Below are 27,449 nucleotides of genomic sequence, written 5' to 3'. Positions count from 1 at the left end.
AAAGAGACTGCAGGTCATTCGCTTCAGAGGTTTAGACCCTTGAACCATCAACCAATAAGCCCTCGTACCCGACCCTGACAGGGGTCGCCAGGTGTACTCTTGCTTTCCCCTCGTTCATGGAATTGGTCCGGATTAAGGTGGAATGATGATCAGGAGGATGCTGTGTCAGGTTTTTACAGGCTGAGAGCCTTTATTGCACAGTGGGAAAACTCAGATGTACATCGTTGGGTTCTGGACTGTTGCTCGGGCAGCTGTGATTGTTGGGCATCCACAGGACTGAGCACTATAATTAGATTCACAGCAAAATGCCTGCAAGAGTCCTGACATTCCTCCGAGCCTGAGCTGCAGGTTATCAAGTGTTAGCATACAAACACACGAGAGTTTAGTCAGTTTTACACAGAGATTCTGCATCCATGTCCATGTTTAAATGGACATGGATAAAAATATTAGAATGTCAAAATTTATTTTTTGAAACTGCGTAACACAGTCAGTCTCCATGCACCTCGGAGGCCCAGTGTTCTTGGTATGAACCGTCTGTTTGAAACGGGCTTAAGAAGACGGCAGCAGTTAACAACATTTTTAACCACAGCATCACCATCTTAGCATGTTAGCATTAGCTTTTACATCACGGTGCTTCTGATATGTTGGCAGCTGCTAAAACAATTAAGTCATTGATTCACTGTTGTCAGTCTGCTGTGTTTTACTTACACATCAGCCTAATTACGTTGTTTCACTTTGCTCGGACAAAAATTATGAGTTTGAAGACATCACCCTTCCCATTTGGAGTGTGAAAAGTACATTATGTCTCTAGTTCCACGTGTTTTAAAGATTAAACAATGAATTGACTTGAAAGTATTTACAAATTATTCAAATATTTAAACAACTGTTAAGAGTTCAAAAGTTCTCTCTGCTGCTCCGCTTTACAGACTGAGCGGGGTTTGTTTGACGTGTGCGCAGTGACTAAACCAAACTCTTCTCCTGAAAGGCTTTGATGTTCCACTGCTAAAATCCCAGCTTTAGATCAGCTCATTAACTATGCTTCTCCATCGAGTCTCAGACAGACAGATGTTACCCTGTCCACCATAATGCTTCCTCTCTGCCTGCACCTCCTCCCAGACAGTCTGCATGCCTGTGTGTGTGTGTGTGTGTATGTAATCTGCCAAAGTGGTTTGTCTTTCCAATCAAATGGCAAATGGATGAATAACTCTAATCATCTGGATCCCCCTCCTCTTGTCTCTCACGCAGGGACAGACGTGGTCGCCGTCCATCGATGACGAAGGCTCAACGAGAGATGAGTTCTACGATGACGAGGACCTCTACTCAGGCTCGGGCTCTGGTTGTAAGTGTGTTTTCAGTGTATCTGAGGGCACGCCCTGGTTCTTTAAAACCCGACAGCTGCTGTGTTTCAATCTGCTGACCCCCGTGGACCCCAGACACCCCTCCTCCCCTGCTGCTCCGCTGCACCAGCCTGAACACGCACCAACAAGACACACACAATAAAACCATTCGGCACGACGAGGTACAGATATATTAAAAACACCTTTAAACACAGACACACTCGTGCAAACAAGCAGCAACCCAGGCCTGATTCACCCAGATCTTATTTACTCTAATCAGATTACTGTCCACACAGATTAGACCATCACATACACACAGGCAGCACCTATCCCTGAGAGTGTGTCTGCTTTTGAGTGAGCTGGCTGTCTGGCATGTGAAGGAATTACCTCCTTAACGTAAATCACAATCGGTGTAATTCAAGCTGATGTTCTGATCTTGAAGCTTCATCTGGGCTCTCCTTACTAAGCATGGGGCTGCCCTTGCTTCAGGCTCCTAGCCTAGTGGCAAAATAAATTGCAATTCAGAGCCGCTGTTGCAGCAGAGGCACCCCCTGTGGTTGTAACAGCAACCTAGCAAATTGCTTTTATCTCCAGCCATGATATGGATCTGTCTGATTCCAAAAGGAAAGGCTCGTTTTTAACAGCGCGTTTTGCTGCGTTTGACAGAAGAAGCATTGTTGAAGTCCATATTTCGATATCCTCTCCTGCTCCTCTTTCATCCTTCATGTCTTTGTGCCCGTGAATTCAATTTGTTTCTCTTTCAACCAAGGGACCTTCAGTGCTGTAAGAAAATGAAAGGTGGAATAATACAATTATGAGATTTAAGGGGAAAATTAATCATTCCTTCTCTTCTCTCCTCTACTCTTCTCTTCTCTTCTCTTCTTTTCTCTTCTCTTCCCTTCTCTGCTCCCCTGTTCTCTTTCTCCCGGGCCTCAGTTGGATAAACCTCTTCTTCCGCTCTCCACGGTTTAATACGGCTGAAGGTTGTTGTTGCTTTCATTTGCATATCCGTCTGTTTCTGTTGTCAGGCTGTTATATGAGCGGAAACAAGGCTCTTTGATTGTGACTCTGATTGCCACACTGAGATGCTGATCAATTAAGTATTTTGCGATGACGAAGTCTTGATGAAATAAACACGTCTGGGCTGTGTGACCGACTACACTGACAGTTAAAACGAGCGATCAGAGAGATAGTTAGTTAGAGGCGACAGAGAGTTCTTAAAGGAGCGCTCCATGGATTTCTTACATAAAGGTCACTTCATTATCTCAGGTAGTCGTGTTCAGCCGTGTGGGGACAGCTGTATAATGTCAAGTCTTGGAGAAGAACCGCAGTGATGTCATCAGGGTTATATTAGCTCGGGATTGGACTCCAAGATGTGTTTGAAAGATGTGCGCTGCCACCCAGGGAGGATCAAACAGAAAAGATGCTAAGATGAATAATGGGAAATGAGGGATCTTGGGGTTTTATTGGAGCTCGACCTACTCTCCGGCTTTTGCAGTTTTCCCAAAATGAAGCAGCAAAAGGATCAATACTGCACACACGTAGAGGATGTTTCCTGGTGGACAGAATCTGTCTTGAGTTTTAACAACGGTAAAATCGTCCGGATGCTTGATGTTGAGCCCGCCACAGCAAAGAATCCTGCTTGATTTACATGCACCAGCATCGCTTAATGTGGTTTTACAAGGTCACGGTCATTTCGCATGTTTCCATGACATCAGGGTTGGGTGTGGTTCAATCAAGTTATATTTAAATCATTTCCTCTCCTCTTCAGTTCCTGAGATCAGCATGAGGCCGACATCTGTGGGCGTGTTCTTCACCACAGAAGAGCCCCTCCTCCTCTCCACCACCCAGGCCACAGGCCCCGCCCCCTCCGCCTCACCTGCAGCAGAGCCAAGCCCCAACCCAGACCCCACAACCACCCCGCTACCCACAGAGGCGGATGAAGAGAGTGGTGCATTCTGGGAAAGAGAGAAAGAGCTGGAGAAAGAGAAAGAACGAGAGAGAGAAAGAGAGCTGGAGAGGCAGATGGAGAGGGAAAGAGAGCGGGAAAGAGAGAGGGAGAGGGTCCGCGAGATGGAGAGAGAGAGGGAGAAGGAGCGTGAGCGAGAGAGGGAAAGAGAGAGAGAACGAGAGAAAGAGAGACAGAGAGAGCGCGAAAGAGAGCGAGAGCTGGAGCGAATCAGGGCTGCTGCTGCTGCCCAGACCACAGCCCCCCCAAGGTCCCCTGCTGCAGGTCCTGTGGTGACAACCAACCAGACCGTCCTCCCTGAAGAAAGTGCAGCGCCCACTGCTGGTTCGGATGACGTGAGCACCACAGAAGAAGAGGAGGACGTCTACTTGCCACCTGAGCCCACATCGTATTTCCCAGGCTTCGACATAGAAACCACCACCGAGGACGAGACATACAGCACAGCCTGGACCACCACAGATTCCACAACGGCTGCACCCACCACCACCACTACTACTACTGCCGCCGTCACCACTACCACTACAGTCAGGACAAGGTTCCCGTTCAGGCCCAGGGTTCCCATGACGACAGCTGCTCCGATGGTGCCAACAGAAAGGACCACACGTCCACAGCAGCCCACAACAACACAGGTGGGCTTCAGAACTTGAGTTAACAGAATAATGAGTCACATTTAAAAGGTCAAAAACCCTAAGATGCATGTTTACGAAGCATGCAGTTGACATACAGCCAGTGATATAGAGGCTAGAAAAGCTGCGCCGGTGTAAATAGAAACACTCCATTATCCTGTAATAATTCTCAATAGTTTAGCAGTTATAGATGCCGGTCCGGATATGAAGCTGTCTAAGTCAGGACCCGGACCCTGAGCTCACTCTACATGCCTCTAAGTAGGCTTTTAGAGGAGGCAAGTGCTCCTCAGTTCCCCTGAAATATGAGTCATGGTTGATGAATTCTGGAGCTGGAGGAGCTGGAGGAGTCCGTTCTTTGGCTCTTCCTGAGGGCGCTGTCATCTTGACTCTGATGTATCACACCACCTATTTCACCGCAGTTCTATTTCACTCTAACAACATGGCCGTGTGTAACTAACGTAACACTGACTCACTTACCGTTAGATGAGTTTCACAGCTCATGAAGCCGAAGTTATGTGGCAAATTCAACAGTCAGAATGAAGTGTAACTTCACCCAAAATAGAATCACAGGATTCTATGAATTTGTACATTGTTGGGAGCATCAGGGATAATGTAATTACACAACAAAATTCGCAAGATAAGTTGAGTCACTGTAGGAAGTTAAACACGTAAAGTTACCCGCTGTAGCTGTCACTCACTTGCAAAAAGAAAGTAAATCAGCGTGTTGCAAAATATTGAAATATTCTTTTCACCAGCCAACAGCAAATTTGGAGTTGTTGGAGATCAAATGCAGATAAGTTACGAGTCATATCGTCTTTGTTTGGATGCTTCCTGTCATCAAAGCGTCGTTAGCTGTCACTCACTCAACAGGTTATTTTCCTTAGTTTCTTTTCGTGTGGTAGATCTTCCTAGATAAGAATCGTTTTTCACTCAAGGTGAAATATTGTTGACTGGCATGTTTGCACTTGTAAAATCTTGCGTTACACATTCGCTCGTGTCTTTCCACTGAAATTGTCTGCATGTAGTTTCACTTCATGTGTGTATTTCACCTTTTTCAACAAATCCAAGTCTGTCTCCTCTACTTAAAACCAACCTCAAATTTATAGTTTCATTTTTTTGAAAAGGCTCTGTAATTACCTAAACCGACTGGGCACTGCAGTTCTGGCAAAAGCAGCTCAGCAGTGCATTTTTTTTAGTGGTGAATTTCATCCACAAATTAATACACGTTTGAAGCATTAGTGAGATTTTACAACAGCAGGGTGGTGTATGTGGGATTGACTCTAAATAAATTGCAGTGCCTTGCCCACATTCAGCCTGATGATAAAAGATCAGCCAGTGTAACTGTGGCTCATTGATGGCGTTTTAATAGTTTTTTGGACAATGGAGCTCTAGAGGGGAGCGAGATTTAACTGCAACCAGACAGCAGGATCAAAACAGAGTTGACACAGCCTTTTCATAGGATTTTTTTTTTTAAGAAAAAAAGAAATTAAAATACTGGTAGTTCATCTCCACAAAGTGTGAGCTTGACCTTTGACCACCAGTTCATCCTCGAGTCCCAGCAGGTGTTTATTTGAAGAAATCCCTTGCAAGGTGTTGCAGAGATGTTGTGCCACCCAGAAGAAAAGGGGCCTTCAGATGGACTGACATAATGCCTCCAGCCTTTTGCTGACATTGAATCAGAGAGATATAAAAAAAGAATCCTTCAAATGTAAGAATGTAAGCAGGCGAACAAGACTGTTGTTTGGTGGGAAAGTTCTGATTTGATTAGGAAAAATAAACTAAACTATGACCAGAGATTTATCCCGCTTTTTAACTCCAATTTTGGTTGGTACCAGTTACGTATTGTGGTTTGATCTCCAGCCCAATTTCTTAACCACCTCTTTAACAACGGACGTATTTATAGACACGAGTCAGCTTCTGTTTATTCGCTGAAGCTCTGCATTAAAACCCTGTGCATTTAGGCTAGTCTAGTTTTCCACATTGTACTGAAGCAGCCAGATTTCATGAAGTGTGTGTGTGTATGCATGTGTTGGACAATATTTAACTTTCCACCAATCAGAACATAGAGGCTCATTGTTTCGGATTCAAACATGTGCCATGGAAAGTTTTTGTTGGTTTGGCTACGTTTCAGTGTTGAGACTGTTGAAGAAACGTGATTACAGCAAATGTATATTTCCCGTCGTTAGGCTGACGCTCTCTCTCTGCTCTCAGGCCCGGGCAGAGGAGGGAAACAACGAGTTGGGCGCTGTAGGACCGAGTGGAGATTTTGAAATCCGAGAGGACCAGAGCAACGATCTGGGTCGAGGTATCTCTCCGGTGGATCCTGATCTGATCGGCAACACAGTGGATGGAGGAAGCTCTGCCGCCCAGCTGCCACAGAAGAACATCCTGGAGAGAAAAGAGGTCTTGATAGGTAGGACTCATGATCAATAAAATCAATATTAGTCAAGTTTTTTCATGTTTTGTCGCATGTAAATGTTGGTCATCCATCTCTCTGTCACTCTTTCTTGCTAATCACGTCTTAGATCAACAGATTACACCTCCCCGTTGCCTCTTGTATTCTCTTGCTGCTTTCTGGGGCTGTATAGATAAACTGGCTTTACCCTGCCGTCACATAGTGCAGTCACGATAAGTGAATGTGCTACTTAGCCCCGTTTGACCTGTCAAGATCAAGCAATCCTCCTCCTGGGTTATCCAACCCCTCCTTCCTCCCCTTTTTCTCACCATCCTCCCTCTGGTTAAATCCAATTTCTTCTCAAGTACCCCATCATCATCATCCCAAAGAGCTGTTTTAGAAAGTGAAGGAGCGGCTGACCTGTCTGACCTGACCGGCTCTCTGTCTCTCCTTCAGCCGTTCTGATTGGTGGACTGCTGGCCCTGGTTTTTGCTGATTTCCTGGTCATCGGTAAAGAGCAGGAGGCAACAGACTTTAGACTAGACTCTGTGTGATAGAAGCCAATTATAAAAGCACTTCAGGCTTGTACATTCCTGCATAGTACTGTTTGTATACAGTCACTTTACTCACTTTAGTCTGTAGCAACGTGGAAAAGAACAACCAGGTATTTACCTTCTTTGACTTTTCACACTGATTCAAGAGACTTTTGGATTTAGAATCTTTGTCAGAGGACTCTCCATCAGTGCAGCGCTCTGTTGTTTATCCACCTTCCTACCTGTTTAATTTGGCATCCGATAAGCCGTGTCTGGAGAGGGAAGTCAGGTGAGCGTACGTGTCGCGGTCACTGCACTCGGGCGTCCTCTGGGCCGGGGCGCCTGCTCAGGGAGGAGGGTAACTGGGGGAATACCGTGATCCTCCCACGCGCTACGCGGTGGAAAGCTCAACAGGCAGAATTGCTGATGAACAGTTGGGGGAAATAATTGAGGAAGAGGCAAAAATAATAGGGCAATAACAGATTTTTGTTGTTTAGTAAAGGCGCAATTTGAAATTTTTATCCTCACTAAGCTAGGTTTGGATCATACCTGTGATACCGCTCTGTTCCACAAGAGGTGACACTGTTGCTATCCCAAGTTCCACAGCTCTACGCCAGTCACTGTGGAGCTGGAGAGTCCCTGTGGCTGTGTCAGAGCTCTGTGCCTGCACTGGTGAAGTCACTCTCCAGAGCTATTCATCCCCCTGCTGTGTGAAATATGAAGCACTAGCTTATTGGCTACAAAGAAACAATGAAATGGTTATCTGGGGCTCTTTCCCCTGGTGTTGCCTCAGGAGTGAGATGGTTACGTACCACTCCAGGTTTTATGCATCATGCCACAGTGACGCACTATCACCTCCTGAGGAAAAAACCGATATTGCAAGACAAGACAGACCCACTTTGTTCAAGGGCTTTCTAATTATCCCTTAAAGGATCAATTTAGTGCATTAAGTAGCTCCTTGAAGCATTTTTTTAAAAGTAAGAAAGTAATTTGAAGTAAATGCTTACGTCAAAATAACATTTTGATGTTGGCACATCCTGGACAGGGCTGGCATCGAGACAGACAACCATCCCTGCTCCTTTTGACACCTATGAGAAATTTAGAGTTCCTAATTAAACCTTCACCACATTAATCTAAAAAAAAAAAAAAAAAAGGATTGTATAAGTAACAGCTTTGACCTGAGCGGTAAAGTCGAGGAACCCAAAAAGTTACTCGCCGACGTGAATGTCGAATCGACAAAAGCGTGGCTAAAAAAAGACCGCACGTTATAGAATCAAGTGAAGGCAGTTTATCACACCCCATTTAATTAGAAACTCCAGAGGTTGCATTAACCATGATTGTCTTCCTCAGTAAAATCAGAGATACACTCAGGTACGCTCCGAGCCAAATGCACTTCTGCAGTGTTACCTAAAGCCCGAACTTTTTTCTTGTTTTGTAAGGTTTATGTACAAGGAATGGTATGAAAAGTCAAGGAGGTTAAATGCCTCTGCAGTGATGCTACCTGGTGAAGTGATGTTCTCCCAGAAACCCCAGCTTGTGGTACTGCCAGTAGTGGAGCAAACAAAGTAAACACCTCCCACAGAGCGAAAGGACAAAAAAGTGTTCGCAATAACAAAGAGTCCGTTCTTTGTTTTGGCATCAATACCGCTTATTTTAACAAGGGAACGTTTCTTCCCCGTTTGATAACCACACATTAATCTGTTGCATGTTGTGGTTCATTAGCGGTGTGTGTTGAGGGGGAAGCTGCTGTGCTTGGTTTCACCGACCCCATCGGGCTGAGCTTCTATGTGGCACTGCAGGGCTGTGATTTAGCACAAAGCTGCTGGCAACACGGAACGTATGCCTGAACATCCAGGCTCATCAGTCTTCACTTAACAGCTACAGCGTGATGCCCCCGCTGTGGCCGCTGTGCGCTCCGAGTGTTTGTGGTGCTGTAGTCTGCTGCAGGAAGTAAACGTGGCTTTTAGTTTTTTTTTCTTTGTGTATTTGTAGTTTTCTGATGACTGCGTTAAAATAAGCATTGTTAAGGACGCCACTTTCGTCTGTGTTTTTTTTTTTTTCCCTCCAGCTGTGATAGTGGGAGGCGTGGTGGGCGCCTTGTTCGCCGCCTTCCTGGTGATGCTGCTGGTGTACCGGATGAAGAAGAAGGACGAGGGCAGCTACACGCTGGAGGAACCCAAACAGGCGACTGTCACCTACCAGAAACCAGACAAGCAGGAGGAATTTTACGCATAACACTCGTACGCCAGAGAGACACCGCACCCTGAGAGAGAGAGAAAGAGCGAGAGTGAGAAAGATACTTGGAGCCCCTTCCTCCTCCTCTTCCTCCTCATTCCCTCATCAGCTCGCCTCTCCTCATCCCTCTCTACTCTCCAAAACACTTGAGAGCGCCTTTCTCTCTGCGGACTTGGAACTTTCTTTTCAATGAAAATGGAAAAAGAGGACAAAAAAAGATTAAAAAAAACAGTATATGCTGAAAAAATAACACATACACACAAGATGTTTTTAAAGTAAATGTTGTTATTAATTACAGATTCTCTTGTTCTGTATGTGATATGATTATTTTGTATGAAAAAAAGAAACAAATCAATACGAAACACAAGCTCTTAATGTGTTTTCCAGCACAAAAAGTTCCTCTTCTGTTTTTATGGAGCGATTAAAATGGCTAAAAGGAAGAGGAGAGGGGCGGAGCCAACACACAAAAGCGTGATGGGCTCCTCTCGGCCCCTCACCCCCCCCCAACACTAAAAAAATACCACACACAGAATCTGGTTGGTCGCACAGAGTTTGGGGTCAAAGGTGAGAGGAAAGGTCTTTTTTTGTGCCTTCCGTCCTTTCGGTGCTCAAAGACACACATTCATACAACCACACAAAGTCACACACACATATACACAAACACACAAAGTCACACACACACACACATATATACTTACTCACACACACACATATGTGTTTGACAGTGGCTCTGACCTCACCCTCGGTGCTCGGCCAACCAGAAAACGGTGCTCAAACAACACCGCTGTGGAAACGCGCCGAGCTGGCGGCCCATCTGCTCCTGTAAGCTGTACAAAGACTAGTTACGGATAGTAATAATAATCAATAATATATCAGTGTTTTGGGCTGGATGGTGAATAATAATGATAATGATAATAATAAAAACGTAATAATAATAATAATGATGATACTTCTTAAACAGGAGGATGTGTATTTAGCAGTTTAAAAAAAGAAAAAGTCTATATGTAAATATCAGCGTATCCTTTCTGGCATCACTAACCATCTGCATGACCATGAAGAGTTTTTATTCATCACATCACTTTAGATGAGCTGTGCTCTCGTCAACCACACACACACACACTCACACACACACACACGCATATGCACACGTGCAGACAATGAGCCACCACACGCAGACTTGCTACATCTTTCAGTTAACATACCAAACCCGTCGCCATCATCATCATTGTGATCACTTGTGATAGGAGCGAGATCAGGGGCCTCATTGATTGGTTATCGATCAGTTGCCGGGTGGTTTAAGGTTTTGTCTATTTGTGTAAAAGCACAACTGCGTGTCATCACGCCATCCGATGCCCCCCCCACCCCACCACCACCACCACCACCACCGCCACCCACCCTTTTTTTTTTGTGCATGCCTCACTTTCTTTTTCTTCCACCATTGGCTCTCTGTTTGGGTCAGGAGGGGCCTCTGGGAAGAGTGAGGGGCTTCATTAAAAGAGTCTGACTCTCATGTTGGATGTTGATCCCGCCGCTCTAATCCAGAATATCGTAACTGTGGCCATTAAAGCTTCAGTTATGGACATTTACTGCCTGTGGGTTCGACCTCCACCTGCTGTGAGACTCTTTCTTGGGGTGGGATGAGGGATGGGGGGTTGTTTTTTTGGGGAAGGGGATTGTGAGGAGATAGCTGTGCTTCTATCTAAGAGATTGTAACAATAACCACACCAGTGCGACTGGGCTAGTAGCTTCTATTATACTCAGTACTGTAGAACAAAAATGCATGGGAGTCAAAATTATACTAGTCTGGGTGTGTGTTAATGTGCGTGTGTGTGTGTGCGTGTGTGACAGAGTGAAAAAGAGGGGTGAGTTAAAGTTGGAATGTACTGTGGTCGAGTGTGTGTTTACCTCCTCCAGCAGTTCTCACGCTCTTCCACAGACAGGTAACACGCCTCTTCCACTCCAAAGTGTGTGTGTGTGTGTGTGTGTGTGTGTGTGTGTCCGTTGCCTGCCCCCTCGCCGGTGTGAGAATGTGTCGACGCCTCATTTAAATCCGCCACCTGTGTGTGTGAGTGTTTCACCTTGGTATTTCACAGCAGACTCTTGTGCGCACTGACTGTCGACGTGTGTGTGTGTGTGTGTGTGTGTGTGTCTGTGAGTGTTTAGCCTCTTCACTGCTGAATGTGGGGCGTCCGACCCCTCTCAGTGGCTTTCACACACTCTGACTGTGTCTTTCCACTGTCTGCATGTCCGTCTTGCTGCCACAGGACAGACGGACAGACAACACGCCACTTTCTCACAGGCAGGAATGATCTTAACACGTACTGTCTTTTCTAAAGTGACTGTCAAAGTGTAAACATGTGTGTTTGTACCCATCCAAGCCTGCGTAGCCAAATAAGACGTTTGCGTGTATGTGTGTAAGAGAGAGTGAATTTGTACATGCGTGTGTGTGTGTGTGTGTGTGCGCGCGTGTGTGTGTGTGTGTGTGTGTGTGAAGCCCGGTGGAGGCTACACTTCTCTATGTTTGCTGTTCCCATTCCTGTTTTTATACATTTGCATTTTTTTAAGGCTGAGTTTCTGTCATTGGCTGAGTGAGCGAGAGGAGGCAGATCCTCCACGCCACCGCCCTGTCACTAATCTGCCTCTCTGTTCCAAATAAAACAAAAACCTGATTGGGTAAATCTGTCCTCTCGTTGTTGTTGTTTTTGTTTTTGTTTTGTTTTTTTTAAATTATTCCCTGCTAGTTGACAATATCATGAAAATGTTGATATTTCTTTGAATGAAGGAAGGAAGTGGCGTTGCTGATGAACCGAAATCTAACATCATGACGTTAACATCTGCAAATCATGAAAATTCAGCTTCCTTTTATGTTTTTTTGTGTAGTTTTATGTCGGACGTTGATGTCAGGCCCAAATACACGAGCGCTAATTGACAATGGGTTATTTTGAAATGTGTGTTTTAAAATGATTCAGGTGTAGAAATGACTGTAACTCTTCTGCAGATGCCGAAGCAAAGACAAAGAAATTATTTAATTATTTAATGACACCAAAAGCTGCTGCTGCTGCTTCTTTTTTTCTTTTCTTTTTTTTTGTTTTGTTTTGTTCAGATCTCTTTTTGTTTGTGGACAGCTGGAATCTGATGTTTTTAAGTCAGATGTGGACCAATTTCATATGTGGTACCAAGTTACACACACACACGCACACACACACACACACACACACACACACACACACACAAAAAAAGAATCAAATTTGAAAGACAATTAGAATCGAGCACAAAGGCTTTGTGTGGTGAACGTAGCTCACGTGTCTCGTGTGAAACCAGTAGTGAAGGACACTCCCCAGCGTGGAGGTGTTTAATCCAAACGTCCCTATCAGTAAGACACGGTATTATGTAAATACACGCCAAGCCGGCCAGTGGAGACGGCGGATATCTTAGTCTGGGGGACATTGAGATGGTTTCTCTTGAGAGGAGGAGGAGGGACCTTATCAAGCATGCAGCTGCGTGTGGAGGCAGTGACCCTGAAGACGACCTAGAGACCTGCTGTTCCGTTAATGAAGATTGTGTTGTCTGAGTATACAAACAGGGACGTTCCCTCACTGCACATCCATTATCATTTAATATGCCCTTAGATTTCACGTTAATCTAACTTTTAATTAAAATCCAGTTTTTAGATTGACTTGTCTCACCAGTTGTTTGGTCTAATAAGCCAAAACAACAGTCTCATTATTTCCCAATTGCCGCGTTGACACATTACCGTGACTAAACTTCCGGTGGCTGGTTTTACGCCGCCTTCAGACGGAGCTCGTGAGCTGCGTTTAGAACGTGCGAAGTCACCGCGAGAAGGTCGGTGAGAAGATCCCGATTCGTCTCAAGTTGGAGTTTTTTGGCACTTTTGATTCAGTCGCTGTGATCGGCGTCAGAGATGTTCCATTCCTTTTCATAATAAAACCAACAAATCCTCCTCGTGAAGAGAATTATTTTTTCATATTTTCAATGTCGTGCCTCCACGTATCCACTATTTTAACATGCTTTTGCAGTGTTTCCATGTCTGTATAACGAGGTTAGTTAATGAACCCCTTAATTGGGGGTTCGCCTTTTCTCTGGAATTTTGATCTGTGGGTCATATTCGGATTTTCTAGCCAGTTTGTTGATGTTTTTCGTTTTTATTGTTTTGACATTTGAGCTTTTAGATGTTACATCGACGATTCCTTGCACGTCTCTGGAGACTCTGCTGTCACCAGTTATACCCTTACTGCAAAAAAAAAAAAGCCATGAAATGCCAAGATACAGTTTCAGCAGCTCTAATTAATTACACTTGTTTCGCCTGCATTATCTTCATTCACTCAGGTATAAAGACATTGTTCTGCCAGATGCTGCCACCACCTCGCTACGATGGAGATGAACGCACTGACGTTCCCTGCCAATATGAATTTGCAGGGAAATTTCTAGCAAGTTCAAAAAGTCTGATGAAAAAAAAAAAAAAAAGCCTCCCAAATTTTCATTCAGTATCCAGGATATTGTTGTCACTGAATCACCTCAATGTGGTTTTCCCTTCAAGCCAATTTGCCAAACTGTTTATTTTGACTTAATTCAACTGAGAGGGTTTGTTTTGTTTTGTTTTTCACGCTCGTTTCCCTTCAGCCCATCCAAGCAGATGCAGTCTGATTATCATCTTTTTTTCCTTTTTTTTTTAGCTCACACCTGAACTCGGACTCCTCTGATATCGGTCGGTTTAAAGCTCGAGCAGCAGTGAACACAACGTGCTCCAGGGTCGCTGCTGGACTCACCATTTTCAGTACTTCTAGACCTGAAGTGGAGACTTGAGACTGAGGTCGCTTTAGAAAGGACTATTTATGAAAACACTCCTTTGTAACACAGAGTTACAGATGCTGCAAAATAGATCAAGTAATGCATTGTAGCATTCACACACATTTACTGGGGGAAGAAAAAGCTTCGGGTTCGTCAGGTTTTGTCAACGGCATTGAAGTTTTTTTTATGGTCGCGGTGGTGTTGCACTGGACTTCATTTACTGAAATGGTTCCCAGTTCTCTGACTATGCAGGGATTGAAATGGGGCGGCCTCCCTCCCCGACAGCGCCAATCATAAACTGAACATTACTGTGTTTACAAATCATATTGGAGCGTATAAATGAAATGAAGCGCCCAGTGAATGCGTGTCATGGCGAGCTTCAAAGGCCTGACTCACGCCCCTCCTGATCCTCAACCTTGACTCAACCAGGATTTTTTGTTGGCTAGTTTTCTCCAGCTGTCCGCATCAAAGAGTCAGCTCGGACCGAGAATGCATTCTAGTAACACACATTCAAAGGAAGTCACGTGCAGACACCAAGTCTCGCTCTGGCGTTATCGCACACCAGCATTAGCTTGGCCTACATACCACTTCCAACCCGGTGACATTACACGCCGCCCTGCTTGCCTCAACGCTGCATCTGACAGAGCTGCTGCATGTGTATATAAATGATCGCAGCCTTTTAGCAGCCTATTTACACTCGCTGAACTCAGTAGACCCTCCAGGGAGAGAGAGGGAGAGAGAAAGAGAGAGAGAGAGAGAGAGAGAGAGAGAGCTGTTCTTGTTCTTGAGTCATCACATAAAAATGTATTTGTGAAATTATTAGATAAACTGTCAGTGGGGATTCATGAGCACACAGGAGAGGAATTATTCCTAATGTGTGTTTAGTTTACATCAAAGTGACTAAGGCAGAGGTCTGTGGATGTGGGGGAGTGCGCAGACAGAGGACAGCAACAGCGTCTGGCCTCCTGTGGTGGGCGGCCGATACGGATAATATGCTACATGCTGAGGCTACAAGGGGAAGTTGTGTGCGAGACATCCTCTGTTGGGGAGGAGAGAAGCAGACGAGTAAAAGCCGCACCAGCTGAGGAAGGCAGAGGCAGGTTCTGGTGCCCCCCTCCCCACCCCACCACCCCAGGTCCAGTCAGTGCCCCATCTGGTGGGTGACAAAGGAATGACTGCAGCCACTGAGGAGATGATCTCATTGGATTGAGAGCTAATGTAACTTTAATGATGATTTAAAAATAATAATAATCTTTTGATGCTTTTCATTCATTAAGAGATTGAGACTAAAATACAAAAACATGTTAAACAAGTAGACTGGGCACAAAATAAAAACCAGGCTCAACTAAAACTCCTGCATTGACCTTTGACCGTCAACGTTATCCTCCAGTCTTTGAGGACATTTGTACTATATACCATATGGATATTTGTAATATATTCAAAGAACACATTTATCTTTGAACGCCAAAATCTTTTCAAGTCATCCTTGAGTTCCGGCGGACACTTGAGCCGAATTTGAAGCAAATCCCTCGAGCCGTTCCTGAGATATTGCTTTGGGAGGACAACTGGAAAACATAAAGCTCTGAAGGTTCTTCGCCGTCATGGAGGCATAATGAAGAATCAGCTCGGAATGTTTTTCGCTAAGTTGAGACTCTGACTCATCCGGTCTAATTTCCTCAGGCAGGTCCTTCCAGGGCCTTGGGACTCTGATGGCGAAGACTCTGTCCCTTTTTAATTTCCAGCCTGTAAGAAGCAGAAAACTTCCCTCAGACAAAAGATCTCGATCCATACAAGCGAGCCCTCAGAATCAATTCTAAAATAAGCAGGAAGTTGTTTCAGGTTTGTTTAAATTCCCCGGAGGCTTAAAAACCAGAACATTGATGGAGAAAGAAGCTGAGCGGCGTCAAGCGGTGATGCTTTTCATCCCTCCCCCGTCGGACGGGGCTTCCACGGAAACACTGATGGTCTCTCTTCATCTCCTCGTTGATCTTTCCTGGAATTTGGGGTTTTAGCAATCAGGACGGTTTCAAAACATCTCGGGCGTGTCTGGTCCGCTTGTCCCGGCCTTCCTCCGAGTACGTGACAAACCTCAGCCTCGGTTACGAACCCCTTGCGGTGTGTGACATGGTGTTGGAGGAGGAATTATTGCTTCTCCCTCTGCCCAGGACGGTTGTGCCTCAGTGGAAAGGTTAACAGGATACTCATCAACTTCTCCGGTCCGATAACATTCATGCTGGCACACAGAGAGCAGATGCAGAGTCGGCGCTGAGACTTCAGTCTAACCACCTTAAGGACGGAGTAGAAGGAGCCCTGATGTCCGGGGGGACACAGTCTTTTCACACTCTCTTGGCTCCACCCACGCAGGGGGTCGTGAATCGGTATTTTTTCATATTTGGAGCCAATCTGGCTCTGCCTGGTTAAGAACAGGTGAGTTAGTGAATGCGGTGAGTTCTAATCCCATGTGCAAGCTGCAGCCAACAGTAAACGCGTCATTAAAGCGTGGCGGGAGCTCCCCCTGCTTTTGTAAGCATGAGAATAAATGCGGAATTATCCAACAATGGCTAATAACCATTAATTGATTACCCTCCCTAACTGATTCAATAATTGCAGTTCTGCCATATTTACTGCCTTTATTTTATCCATAAATTGGCAAATGAGTAGCTGGAAGACAAGTTTAATAACCAAGTAAAAGTGTTACAACAGGATAATTCAAGAAAAGTGAAACAAAAGTCTGAAATTTGAATAAAAAATATGTTAAACTTTATTTTTTAAAAGAAAAAACAAACAAACAAACAAACCTCCCACTGGATTCAACGTGACAAACGGATCAGGAAAAAGGCACACTCACTTGTGCCACAAAATGAATCCAAATCAAACCACTGCCCTTTACAACGACAGTTTACAAACTAATCAAACGAGGCAGCAAACGATCACTAATGAGCCGTGTGGCAACCCGGAAGTTTGGCCCTGGCTACAGATCCCGCTCTCTGATTGGCTGGTTCAGGCTCACGGTGCATGCGAGCCGGGGGTGGGGGGTAATAACCAATCAATCAAGCAGGGCAGCGAGGAGCGATTCGCCTCGTCACCCTGCGCGGCCTAATTGAATGATAATACAATTTATTGGTTTCCTGACGGGATGGAGGAAGATTTAGCTGGAGAGTTCGGTAAGGACGTCATCTTTTAATTGTTTTATTGGCTTATTGACCTTTTCTTGTGCCCCCCCCCCCACACACACACACACACACACCACCACCACCACCACCACCGGCCAGTTTTACTAATTGTTGTGTCATTTGACAAACTTTGGCAGACTTTTAAAAGCTTTTTTTTCATCTTTTTTTTTTATTATTTAAAGTTTTGTTGTGTGTGTGTGTTTTTTTTTTATCTTGAGTTGTCGCTCCCCTGGCGGCGAAGCCCCGCTGAGACCTTTTAAGTACCTAAAACTCAGTTATTAACATCGACGACCCGTTTGGAGGCGGGGGGGGGGGGGGGGGGGGGGGTGCGGTTGGGTTGGTGTAGCCGCAGCTAGCCGACCCCAACTAATTAATGGTCAGGTGCGCGAGGCGCTACACAGCTGGGACTCTTAATTAAAGTTGCTTCAGGCGGCAGCAGCACCCCCCCCCCCCCACACACACACACACACACACACACACCTCCTCGCCTACCCTCCCCATGAGAGTGTGACGTCACATTTCCAACGTTTATCCAACCTCCAGGCCACCATATGACTCGTGAAATAACTTATTTTTAATATCCGTTCATTTTTTTTATTAAAAAAAAACAAAACCCAGCAGTATTAAGGTGAAATATTCAATATAAAAGTTAAAAATGAGTTTTTGCTGTCACGAAATGATAATAAAAATTTTTTTAAAAAATCAGTGTTTAAGACGGCCAAGACTTCAGACACAGAGGCACCGTGTCACCATAATTCAGAAATGTATGAGTAGTTTTTTGTTTCTCTGTTTCAGCCACATATCAACACCACATTAAGCAGCTGAAATTAGGTCACCACCGGGAAGCTCTTGGCTGTTTCAATCATGTTTAACACATTTCACACACAAATGAAAAGTACATACGCTTTGAGTGGGGATAATGCAAGAGAATGTGGAAGAACACTCGGTGCGAACGATGATGATGATGATGATGATTCATAAATTGGGTGAAATGTGGCTCTGGCAGCAGCTTGAGCTCATACTCCTGGTTTACCAGATTAGTGAGAATGGATGTGAGAGTTGTGATGGAGAACTTTTGAGTTATAACTTCATGGACGATCGAAAACTGTAATTTAAAGAAGCCGTGTGCTGTTTTTTTTTTGTTTTTTTTTCTTGTAGTGCAAGTTAAAAGTCCTGATACGGAATCTGGTTTTGATTGGTTGTGGTGGTTTGAAGGTAAAATACACTAAAACACATCACACGTGACCTCTCCCACTGAGAGGGAACCGGCTCAGGGCCCATTAGGGGACCTTCTTTTGAACAAACTGAATACTTTATGTGTTCCGAACCCTTAAGTCGAGTTCTTAAACCAAACTGTGTCAACCACTGTGGAGGGAATGAAGTGAAAGACTCTTGTTTTTGATCTGGTTTCAGTTGGAACTGTCTCTTCTGTCTAGTCCGTGCATGGAAGTTTTATAGTTTACCCACCAGTTTCGCCTCAGCCCTGGTTAGTTTAGTTGGTTTGAGATTAGTTCACAGCTAGCGAGAACGTAGGTCGGTTCATTAGACAGAACCAAGAACCCAAACCCAGCTGGTAGATGAAGGTCTTGAAGGTGGTGCAGGCTTAACAAGGCCTGGATGAAAATAAAACCTCCTCCTCCTCCTCCATTTTTGTATCAGACTGTCCGAGCCTCCTGTGTGAAGAGCTGGAGGATTTGGAGACAAAGAACAACCAAGGGAGGAGGAAGAGGAGGGAAGGAGAGGAGGAAGTGTTTAGTCAGGGGGAGGATGAAGAAGCAGGAGAGGACACTGAGCGAGAAGAAAAAGAGGGGGAGGAAAGAGAAGATAAAGTTGTGTCCGAAAAGGAACAAATAGTAACAGAGGGAGAGGAGGAGGAGGAGCAAGTGATCCCGGAGAGTAGGCAGGAGCTGCAGATGGAGGACGACAAGATTGAGAGCAAGAAAACAATCACAAATAAGCAAGAGGATAAAAAAACGAAAAGTGTAGAAGAGAAAGATGAGCAGAAGAAGGGTAGAAAAAGGCGAGGTAAGAAGCAAAGCGAGCGAGTGAGAAAGAGGAGAGGGCAGAAAGACCTCAGCAACAAGTGTGAGGAGGAGGAGGAGGAGAAGAAAAGCCAGGCTCAGGAGGTGTCAGCGATGAGCTCAGAGGAGAGCTCGGCTCTATCAGAGCCCGCAGTCGGACTGGTGAACAGCAGCGAGCTGAACGACCCGATCTTCCTGAGCTGTGGTGGAGGAGGTTTGTACTGCCCCCCAGCTCCTATCCCCCTCCTGTACTCCTCCCAGCCCCCAGTCCCCATCCAACCTGCACCTCCTCAGACAAAGAGGCCTCACAGCCCCCCTCTACCTCCCGCTCCATCTCAGCAGGGCTCACAGCCCCTGGAGGTGAGAATACACGCCGTTATCATTCAGGGAGCTGTGAACACATCACACACACACACACACACGCACATGATATGACGTATTGAGACATAAAACTATCGTGTGTGTCTGCTTAGACTCATTTCTAACAGTAACTCCTACAGTGTATCGATCTGGCACATTGGGAAGCCTTGCGTTGATAAGGGTTTTGAATAATTCCAGCTCTTGAGTTGTGAAGTCAACATTCAACAAACGTAAATAATCGGGTTTCAACAGTGGACACCAGAAGTTGACGTTTTTCACATTTTGAGCTTGACTCTTGTGGTGGCAGATGGAAATAACCCAGGTTTACTCCACCCGGCGCTCCATCCGCTACAGCACCAGAGGCCGAGGCCGCGCCCCCGGCTTCCCTCTGCTTCCAGGGTTAGAGGCTGTTGACAGCTGCCTGCTGCCGCCAGCTCCCAAAAAGAAAACACGCACTCTCTACAGCACCGGTGAGGCAAATGTCTGCTCGTCCAGGTGGTTGCAGATTTTACTTTAAAATAAAAACTATCAGGCAAGTATTTGTCCTGCTGCGTGTGCTTGCGTGCAGATCAGTTGGAGCACTTGGAGGCCTTGTTCCAGGAGGACCACTATCCTGACGCAGAGAAGAGGAAAGTCATCGCTGCGGCAGTTGGTGTTACGCCTCAGAGGATTATGGTAAAACAACTGTCTGCCTTGTTTAACCCTCGGAGAAGTTTCTGAGATCGTTTAATGATCTACTTCCTGGAAGCAAACAGAAAGAACAAACTCTTGCCTTTTACCCCCTTTTCAGCCTCTTTTTCTATCACTTCCTATTTCCCATTCTGTCCGGATATTACTTTTGTCCCTCCTAACGTTTCTGTGTCCCAGGTGTGGTTTCAGAACCGCAGAGCTAAGTGGAGGAAGGTGGAGCGCTCAGTCACAGGTAAAGTTGATCACAAGCAGAGTAGAGCTGGATGGAGCGGCAGCCCCCCACGCCATCCCGTCAATCCCACACTGTCCAGCGTGTCAACCTGCGGGTCAGTAAACTCCTCCAGCTGCTTTAGGTTCTGTTTCCTTCTTTGTGGCTTCTATTTTTTTTTTTTTTTGTTCAAAATTCCTGAATTTAAGCTTTATTGTTGGTCTAAACTCTTTGTTTTTTAAAAAAATTTTCTTCCCCAGTTTGGGAGGTCCTCCATTTCCTGGACAGTTTACCACCAAGCTGCCCCAGCTCGACCCCCCAGCACCCCTGTTCCCCTCCCTGCCCACTCTCACGCCACCATCCTACAGCAATCTGCTGGCCAGCCTCAACAGCCCAGGCATTTAAATCACTGCACACAATTTTACAGTATATTACTCAGAATACATGTTAGGTTATTTGATGCCAAAATTATTGTAAAGGTTTTGTTGTTGTTTCCTGAGGAATCCTGAGTCATTCCTCTCACATTATCAGTGTCGTCACTGCTTTTGAAACGGCGTGTGAGTTTGTTTGGTTTTTTTTTCTTCTGATATCTTGCTAGATGTGTTAAATCCATGAATAACGATGTGATCTAGTTGGAGGGAAGTGGACTCCCTCATCACTGCTGCTTCAGTTTATATCCTCACTCCTATTTATTGTATTTTCATTGTAAAACATCTTTTGTTGTTGTTGTTGTTGTTGTTGTGGCATTTGCTCCTCGCATCCACCCTACTTTTGCATTTCCAAACCCCTAAAATGGAGGCCTTTTGAAAAATGCTGCTGACCCCATTTCAGCTAGAAAACTCTGAGATTGCTTTGTGCCGTAGACGGGCAGCCACAAAGATTACTGTACACAATGACGCTGTCGCCGCAATTGTCAGTCATGACGCGCGCCTTCCAAAAACAATCAAGGAAAGAAATGAAACGGCTACATCCAGCAACAGATAATATACGTATATGTGTGTCCGTATTTTTGCTTCCAGTCTACGTTTTTCTTCCTTGGCCATCTTACACTCTTGTACTTTTTAGTAACAGTTCATCTCGTCAGCCTTCGTCCAGTATTTCACCTTTACCATCCTCCCGTGCACCCGGTTATTCGTGCTCGTTGTGTGTACACCGTTATGTGACGTGTGTTTTCAGGCGTGTTAGCATGGATGGGGATTAGTTCTGAAATGATGCTAAATCATTGGAGTGGACAGAGGTGATTTTAGTTTTTGGATGTAGCCTTGATGTTTCCTGCTGACAAGCTTGGTATTCACAAATTCTCAAAGTGAAATGTTGGGAGTCCTGAAAAGAGCAGGACTCATTAGAATGGCTGTATATGCTGTGGTGGAGGGCTTCGTCTCAGTTTTGTCAGTTTGGAAACCAAATCTCTTTAATCTCCGTGTTTAATCTGTGCGATTTATCTCCCAAGGTCAGTCCAGAGTGAGAGATGGGGGTCATCACCAGCCTGAGTACCATCCCCGCCCCATGCAAAGCCCTCCCCCACTGAGGCGGGCCAGTCTCCCCCTCTTCACAGCAAACTACAATCTCACCCCGCAGCTCGTCAGCACCATGGCCCACACCCCGCCCCTCTTTGTGGATGCTGTGGAGGGCGGCTCCTCCTTGGCCCACCGCGACCACTCTCTGCAGACTGACACCAGGTCAGCTCTGCCCACAGCAGACTGTGACATGAATACTTGACGATGAATCAGGGACAAAAAGTACGCGACATGACAGGAGGACAGAGAGGTTGGGGCTGAGCGGGGAACCTGTGAAATACTGATGTTAAGAAACAGGACCGGCGACGGTGGTCGGTTTCAGCAGGCTCAGTGAAATATTGAAGTAAAATTTTGTCCAAGTTGTGCCCGCAATTATGTATCAGAGCGACGGAATCCCCCAAATAGAAGTTAACAATACTACAAATGATTTTCCTACTTTTGCTGGTGGTTTCGAGTAAAATGTCATCAATTCCTCCACTCTTGTGGGCGGTTAGGGGGAGGCTGGAGGGGCAAAAACTTTCAAGGCAGACAAAAAGAAAACTATTTGCGTGGATGAAGTCCACCAGAGTTAGAAAAAGGCTATGTGAGAGAAGTTTGTCTTATCTTGTTCAAACTTTGCTGGTTGTCTTCACTGTGCACCGAATTCGAGGCTGCGCACGAGGAATACAAAGTCAGGAGGACGGCATCCGAAATATTTTACACTGAAATACGTTTGGGATATTGCAGCCATATAGGTAGCTGTACACTGAATATTCATGTATGTGTGTGACTAAATTCTTCTTTTTTTTTGTCCTCAGCTCTCTGTTTGACTTTGGGGAGAAGCTTGACTTCCTGATGTCCGGCCAGCAGAACAACCCTCTCTCCTACCAGCTCCAAACCTCGTACCCGGCCAGTCAGCCACAGCACCAACCTCAGGCATCTCTGCCCCGCATGGCCTACCGTACCCCTTCCCCTTATCTCACCTCTAATGCTCCAGATTCAAATCCTACGTCCTACATGACCTTTGGCCCTGGAGGAAACTCCTCCGGTGTGGTAACCTACTCTACGGGAGGCCACGGTTACGTCCAGCCCCCGAGTACAGGACAGATCGTGCTGCAGTCTGCTGGGCACCATGGTGAGTCAGAGGCATGAGAGGGAGGGTCATGGTGTAGATGTCCATTGTGGAACCTAGAAAACATTTCCTGCTTTATTGGAAAATGATGTAGGGTTATATTTTTCAGCTTGGTGTCCTCGTGTGTGTTCCCTTTTATCAACAAATGTTATTCAATCTTGATCTTCTTCCTCCATACATCTGTCTGTCCCCGTCTCAGCACCACGGGGAGCAGAGCATTCAGTCTCAATCACAACTCAAGACACATCTGTTCGTTCTGCCTTTATTTATTTTACTCTTGATTTTATTGCTGCGACTTTGTAAATGTGTTTTATCGACAGAAAGAGATGGGACATGCAAAAAAGGTCTGAGAACTGGATGAAATTAGGCAATTAGAGAATAGGATGTCTGGATGAAGGTGAATATAAAAATGAAAGAGATCCTGGAGCAGGATGATAGTTGGATGAATGCGTATTAAAGTGGCTCATACAGCCATTGTTGGCTGTCACGTTTAGATGACGGAATAACGACCATTTTAAATCTTGTTGTTGTTGTGTGTTTCACAAATTAAAAACTATACTTTTACCAGTATTCCCTTAGGAAACCTACTGGCATAAATCATACTTGTCATTATGTTCCATCAGCAGCAATAGTTGAGCAAATGCTGAAACTGAAATGCACTCGGTGCATAAGACAGAGCCGGTTTCAAATAAATAAAGCTAATATCCAGCAGCAGTTATGTACACATCTTTACAGTTCTTGTTATGAATCTGTTGCCTCCTCTGTGACACTCCTCATTTCTCTCTTCGGTCCCTTCATATCCAGTGAGGTTGGTGTTTTGTGCTTAGCTGCGCCTGCCTTTATAAGACCTGCTTGCTTGCGAGATGCTATGAGTGCTAACTGATGATGACGTACACAGGCTCAGAGACCACACCGTGTTCTGCTTTGACGCCGTGTTGCTTTAAGCTTTTGTAAACTGATGTGAAAGCTGAAGGGCGGCTGATTAGCTTCCTGCAGGCGTTGCACCTTGGCTTTTTAAATTTTCTTTGGCGCATTTAACCCAGGTCCATGCTACGCTGTAGTGCAGGCACACTCAGGTGTAAACAACTCACACACTATTGCGCTGATGCATAACGTACGCATGTTGACAGGTCCCACCATCAGACAGCCATGTTATGTCCTTGTAGCCTTTGCTATCGAGGCCAAATCTGTGGCTACAATCAAAGACATCGAGGTGCATTCAGGAGCTATTAAGTTAAACCTATAAACATTTTCATTTTGCTTTTCATTTGGGATCAAAGTCTGATACACTTGTGCCAGGCTGACATGGAGAAGCTAATGAAAGATGATGCAGCAAAATGAAATATTGTATGGATGTTGCTCCTCTTGTATGAAGAGAGGCGCATTCTCCATCAGTGCCAGTTGTGTCATGTTTTAATCCTTGTATGTTTCCATCCAGGTGGCATAACGGCGTACCAGTCATATCCGTGGGGCAACATGTACACTCAGCCAGCCATGCACCAGCGGAGTCAATGCCCTCCAAATTACCCTGCAAATTTCGGGGCAGCTCGAGACTTCCAGCCACCATCCTCCACCAATTTGCTTCCCCCACCTTCATTCTTCCAAAGGGGGGATCTGACTTCACATGCAGATTCCCAGCACTCATCATCACACACCCTGACACAAACCACCAACAGCACCACAACCGTCCTCCCACCTGTGTCCACCCTGCGGCCCTCTCGCCTCAGAGAGGAGAGCACTCCCACGAAGGTTGCACAACTGATGGCCTCTCAAATCAGCCCTTCCTCTCTGCAAAGCCCTTCAGTGCCCCCTTGTGTCAAGATTGAGCACGACAGCCCTCAAGAGATTCACAGTCACTTCCACTGTGACTTCTCCCCTATATTATTTTGACTATGCTCATTTGTGTGCATAAGAGTGGATATTAACTATAAGGATTTTTGACAGTTCAGCAAGGCTTGGTTTGGCTGCATGTAGCAAGGCTGCAATAAATGCTCATGGCTCTGATATATCAGTGTTAAACTCAACCTTTTCTGTTCTGCGGACTGTTATTTTTTTATTTAATTTATTTATTTTTTTATCAAGAGTGGTTGTGAGCTGATTCACAAGCTTAATTGCTCTCCATAACCCTATCACAACATGTATACATGTTCAAAAATGATGTAGGTTGAAGAGTGCTGGTCTCCCTACTCACAAACGTGCCTTGACTCATTATTCTAAGGATAGAGGGAGAGAGACAAGAGGGCGGGACAGGAGATGGTGTAGAGGTGGGAAACAAAAAAGAACGTGGAACAAGACAGAAATTGGAACTCATATTTATTCAGTCCTTTTCATTGTGTTGTTTGGCTGGACTGGTACAGAACCAGACACAGGGCTGTTGCTGAGCAGTAGTGATGTTGCTCTAAAGAAACGGATCAGCACCAATTGTTCTATTGAAGGTCACGGCAATAAGAAACCCCCCCCCCCCCCCCCAAAAAAAGAAAAAAACAGGACGCCATCAGAGAATCTCGGTCCAATAGATCAGCGCTGTTCTGCTGCAGACTTCCTTTGAGACAAATTTTTGCCTGCTTGTCTAGTCTCTGTTTGGAAAATCAGGGATTTTACTGCAGCAGAGTCCAACAGGCTGTCTGCTCGGACCTGACTGCCCTCTAGCAGGCCCAGCAGAGTGGCCTACAGGAAGCAGGCTGTGGGGTCCCTGTCACAGAAAGATCACACTGGCTCACTGATGCTGGTCTCCATCCACCTGGTCTCTGTTGGCATGTGGCTGTCTTGCTCAGGTCACACACAAACCAGCCATATTCTAGATTTTGCATGTTTGCGAGTGAGTACAGACAGATCTCTCAGGAACAGGCTGGTGGGGGCATCACTTGGTGTTATGTGCTGTTGAATGACTGTCGTGTTTACAGACACGTTATTTCGTGCACTTTACATAATTCATATTTGGTGTTTTAACTAGCACTGGCCTTGATACCTGTTTATGTACTGGATGTCGGAAATTTAGAGAAAACATGCTGCTTTCATAGCAGATCTCAGGTCTGTCGTTATGCCACTAGAGTGTGCTGTTCCTTTGCATGCTGGGATCTGCAGTATTTCACCGGACTGACGTCCTTCCGTCAGGAGGACATGTGTCAGTCAGTGAGCCGATGGTGGAGAATAAAGACCAGCTTATCTCTAGGATGGAGGTGGAGGAGACAATCTCTGATACAAATCCATAATCTGTGTTGCCATCTGCTGTGTCCACACTCTTACTGCACTTTATGCTGTTTGTTCTTAGTATGCACATCTTGTGGAATCCAAATCCCAATATGAAGCTCAGACGGAAAAAACCTGCAGGCGTTTTTCAGAGACAAGAAAAGATATTGAGTAGATGTGTTGTTTTTTTTTGACTCAGTAATGAAAGTGAAATAAAAAAAAAGTTTCTCATTTAAACTCTAGTTAATATTCTTGAAGCTTGGATGATGTGGGAGTAAGAAAAGAAGCTGTTTGATGAAAAGGAGGTGGCAGGGACCAAGGGAGCAGATAAAGGAGGGGCGGCGGGTGGAGGAGTGAGATTGTGTGTTGGTCTGGGAACAGGGGAGGTGAGCTGAGATGAGCTGTTGCTATGGGAGAAGAGGATGATGATGGGTGGGCTCTGCCAGTAGGCGTGGGAGGCCAGAGAGAAGATGGGGATGAAGGAGGAGTGTGTTTGCAGCACAGGGGGCTGTGGGATGAACAGAAGTCTCGGTTATGTAACTGCTGCATTTGGATTTTTAATGAACCTCTCTCTTCCTGCTAACTGGCTTCTGAGCTGTTACTGTTGGCAGCAGGAGCGCAACACAAACACACAAAAACTTCATTTGCAGCGAAGAAATTTCTCAAACTGTCTCTTGCAGACCGAAGCACACACAACACTTTCATTTGAGGAATGAAGCCCTGAGTGTGAGAGCGCTATTCAGTCTGTGCTGTCAGATTTTGGTTTTATATTCTGAAACCTGTCACTCTGTGTGGTTTTGTGTGTGTGTGTGTGTGTGTGTGTGTGTCTTCCTCTCAGTGTAGTTCAGGTGACACTGTGGATAGTTTGAGAGAGAGTGTGACTGAGGAGGGCTTCATGTAGGTTTAGGTTTGTTATTAATTTTTCCAGGACTTCCCTGGTGTGAACAGAGAGCGCTCAGAGGGATGGTTTGAATGTGTGTGTGTGTATGTGTGTATGTATATGTATGTGTGTGTCCGTGCACATGTATATGCATATGTGAGAGTGTGCACACAGGTATGGGATGCTTCAGTCCACGGCGATCCCAGCGTGTCAATATTTACTCAGTATTCTGAGATTTGAAGAAAGGGAACTTGTTTTAATATTTATGGATGTGGTCAAACACGAGATCTTCGCAGTCCAAATGTAGTGTCAGTATGCGTACACACACACACACACACACACACACACACACACACACAGAATGAGAAAAACACTCCAAAAAACCTTGCACCACTT

General features: G+C 45.4%; 2 protein-coding genes across 3 annotated transcripts in view; both read left to right on the top strand.

Moving 5' to 3' along the window:
• Nucleotides 1–11,773, top strand: part of sdc3 (syndecan 3) — a 37,486-nt gene extending 25,713 nt beyond the window's left edge. The window contains exons 2-5 of one of the 2 annotated variants that reach the window (XM_086193689.1): nucleotides 1,246–1,339; nucleotides 3,109–3,935; nucleotides 6,144–6,345; nucleotides 8,929–11,773. In XM_086193689.1, coding sequence (XP_086049815.1) covers nucleotides 1,246–1,339; nucleotides 3,109–3,935; nucleotides 6,144–6,345; nucleotides 8,929–9,095 — 1,290 coding nt within the window. In that variant the 3' untranslated portion in view covers nucleotides 9,096–11,773. The other variant, XM_086193690.1, reaches the window with a different exon arrangement.
• Nucleotides 11,774–16,929: 5,156 nt separating this feature from the next.
• On the top strand, nucleotides 16,930–26,376 carry nobox (NOBOX oogenesis homeobox). Its single transcript, XM_086193010.1, has 9 exons — nucleotides 16,930–17,068; nucleotides 18,737–19,458; nucleotides 19,766–19,928; nucleotides 20,027–20,133; nucleotides 20,326–20,474; nucleotides 20,617–20,753; nucleotides 21,807–22,035; nucleotides 22,671–22,987; nucleotides 24,423–26,376. The coding sequence occupies exons 1-9, from the start codon at nucleotides 17,041–17,043 to the stop codon at nucleotides 24,872–24,874; spliced, it is 2,304 nt and encodes a 767-aa protein (XP_086049136.1). The 5' UTR covers nucleotides 16,930–17,040; the 3' UTR covers nucleotides 24,875–26,376.
• The last annotated feature ends 1,073 nt before the right edge of the window (nucleotides 26,377–27,449 follow it).

Source organism: Aulostomus chinensis, chromosome 22 (assembly GCF_037954235.1).
Source record: "Aulostomus chinensis isolate RoL2024-O1b breed Wild chromosome 22, RoL_Achi_v1.0, whole genome shotgun sequence".
Taxonomy (NCBI): domain Eukaryota; kingdom Metazoa; phylum Chordata; class Actinopteri; order Syngnathiformes; family Aulostomidae; genus Aulostomus; species Aulostomus chinensis.
This window is presented reverse-complemented; position numbering and strand designations above follow the sequence as displayed.